A 2,120-nucleotide genomic window follows, 5' to 3' on the forward strand; every position below is an offset into this window, starting at 1 on the left:
CCCATTACACTTATGGTACCCAAGAACTTGGTCCCTACCCGGGGAATCAAAGAAAATGACTTAGCATCAAAGGAATCAAGTTAATAGAAATATTTCTAAACACAAATATTAATCTTACAAGGAAGCAGGAAGAAAGGGAGATATGAAAGGAGATATTCTTAAATTACGAAATGTACGTTGAATTTACTTTACAGTTCTGACACCAACTGCCTGTGTGACTGGATAGATGGTTTAAGTGTTTTGACACTGTTTCTTTATTTATCAAATGAGGGTAATAATACTTATCAGAGTGGAGACAGTGCTCCATTCAATTTATCAACTGCTGAGTGGCTAAACAAAATGTGGTATATCCATACAATGGAATATTATTTGGCATTAATAAATAATAAAATACCAATACATCCTACGATATGGATGAAACCTTTCAGGGATGAACCCTGAAAACATACTAAATGAAAGAAGCCAGTCACAAAAGACAACATATTGAATGGTTCCATTTGTAATAATTGCCCAGAAAAGGCAAATATATAGTGGCAGAAAGTAGATAAACGGTAGTCTAGAGCTGGAGGTGGAGGGATGGTGAAATGACTGCCACAGGGTGTGGAGATTCTTGGAAGGATGACGAAAACATTCTAAAATTAATTGTGTTGACAGCTTCATGCTCCATTAATATGCTAAAAGCTGCTTAAATGAATACTTTAAATAAGTGAATGATATGCTGGTTGAAACATAGCTCAATAAAGTTTTTTTGTTGTTGTTGTTTTGTTTTTTGGTTTTTTTTTTGTTTTTTTTTTTACAGTCTTGAGGTCTTTTATTTTCTTTGTATTTATCAGGCCATGAATTCATAGGGAATGGGTCTCAGCAGTTCGGGCTCGTTTCCATTGGTTCTCACGAAATGTGCTTCTCTGGGCGGAGCAGGCTGACGCTTCAGCTGAGCCCAGGTACCTTTCTCTTTGGCTTCCTTCTTTTTCGGATCATTTTCCTTTACACGCTTCAGGAAGCTATCTCGGCTCTTTGAATGTTTAATGTGCTCAATGCGTACATTAATTCTCTTGGCAAGAATCTTGCCCTTAACTTGTTTGTTTACAACAATGCCAACAGCATGCTGGGTAACATTGTAGACTCCTCCAGTTTTGCCATGGTAACATTTGGGGGGCATTCCCTTTTGAACAGTGCCCATTCCCTTGATGGCCACAATATCACCTTTCCTGTAGATTCGCATGTATGTGGCCAAAGGAACAACTCCATGTTTTCTAAAAGGCCTAGAGAACATGTAACAGGTACCTCTCCTCTTTCCCTTTGTGTTGGTCATTTTGGAAAATTACTGGAAGATGGCGGTTCTGGCCGAAAGGCTATAAAGATGAGATTTTAAAAAATAAGACCTTCCAGGTTTATTGTGAGGAATAAACAATATGAGACATATGAAAGATCTGCATTAATTAGGAACATCCAATATACTACTATACTATACTACTACTACTACTACTACTAACTACTATACTAAATTTTCCTTGAAAAAGATGCTTTCAATGCTACCCTGTCTATCCAATGATATCTACAACAAGCCCAAAACTATCAAAATAGCAACAAGATCCACCACATGCTCTTAACATTAGCACATGTAACCCCTTGTGAGGGCTGGCCCCTTGGTACAGTGGTGTGGCAAAAGGAGTCTGTCCATCTCACTAAGATTCTGTATTCCATCTCCATTGCTGAAAACTTGGGCAGCTGTCACTATAGGTCTTCTCAAACTTCTAATTGTGTCACTATTTGATATCTTACACTGAACAAATGCCAATAAAGCAGATAAGGATAAACGTGCTAGAAGGTGTTTGGATATAAAAAATTTACTATAAAAACAGAGGGTACCAGGTGTACACAAAGCAGGAAAGTTGAAGAGAAATTTTACTCATGTGATATAACCATGTTGATTCCAATTCTGAAACCATTTTCCCTTGCAATTGGAGTACATCTTGGTGAACACAGCTTTCTCTTGTTTCATTTAACAACTGCTGTTAAAATTTTAGTGACAGAATGAGAAAGCCATTTAATGGAGATTGCCAAATGTCTGATTAGATGATGGTGGAAATCAAAGGAGGGAAATCCAACTGCTACATATA

The 2,120-nt window shown here is 37.4% G+C and overlaps 1 protein-coding gene across 1 annotated transcript; it reads right to left on the bottom strand.

The window, feature by feature from the left end:
* Positions 1–829: 829 nt before the first annotated feature.
* Positions 830–1,312, bottom strand: LOC308359628 (large ribosomal subunit protein eL21-like; the record flags this gene model as incomplete). The annotated part of the gene is made up of 1 exon (XM_080830816.1): positions 830–1,312. The coding sequence occupies one exon, from the start codon at positions 1,310–1,312 to the stop codon at positions 830–832; it is 483 nt and encodes a 160-aa protein (XP_080686942.1).
* Between the last annotated feature and the right edge of the window lie 808 nt (positions 1,313–2,120).

Source organism: Martes martes (genome assembly GCF_963455335.1).
Source record: "Martes martes genome assembly, chromosome: 2".
Classification (NCBI taxonomy): Eukaryota; Metazoa; Chordata; class Mammalia; order Carnivora; family Mustelidae; genus Martes; species Martes martes.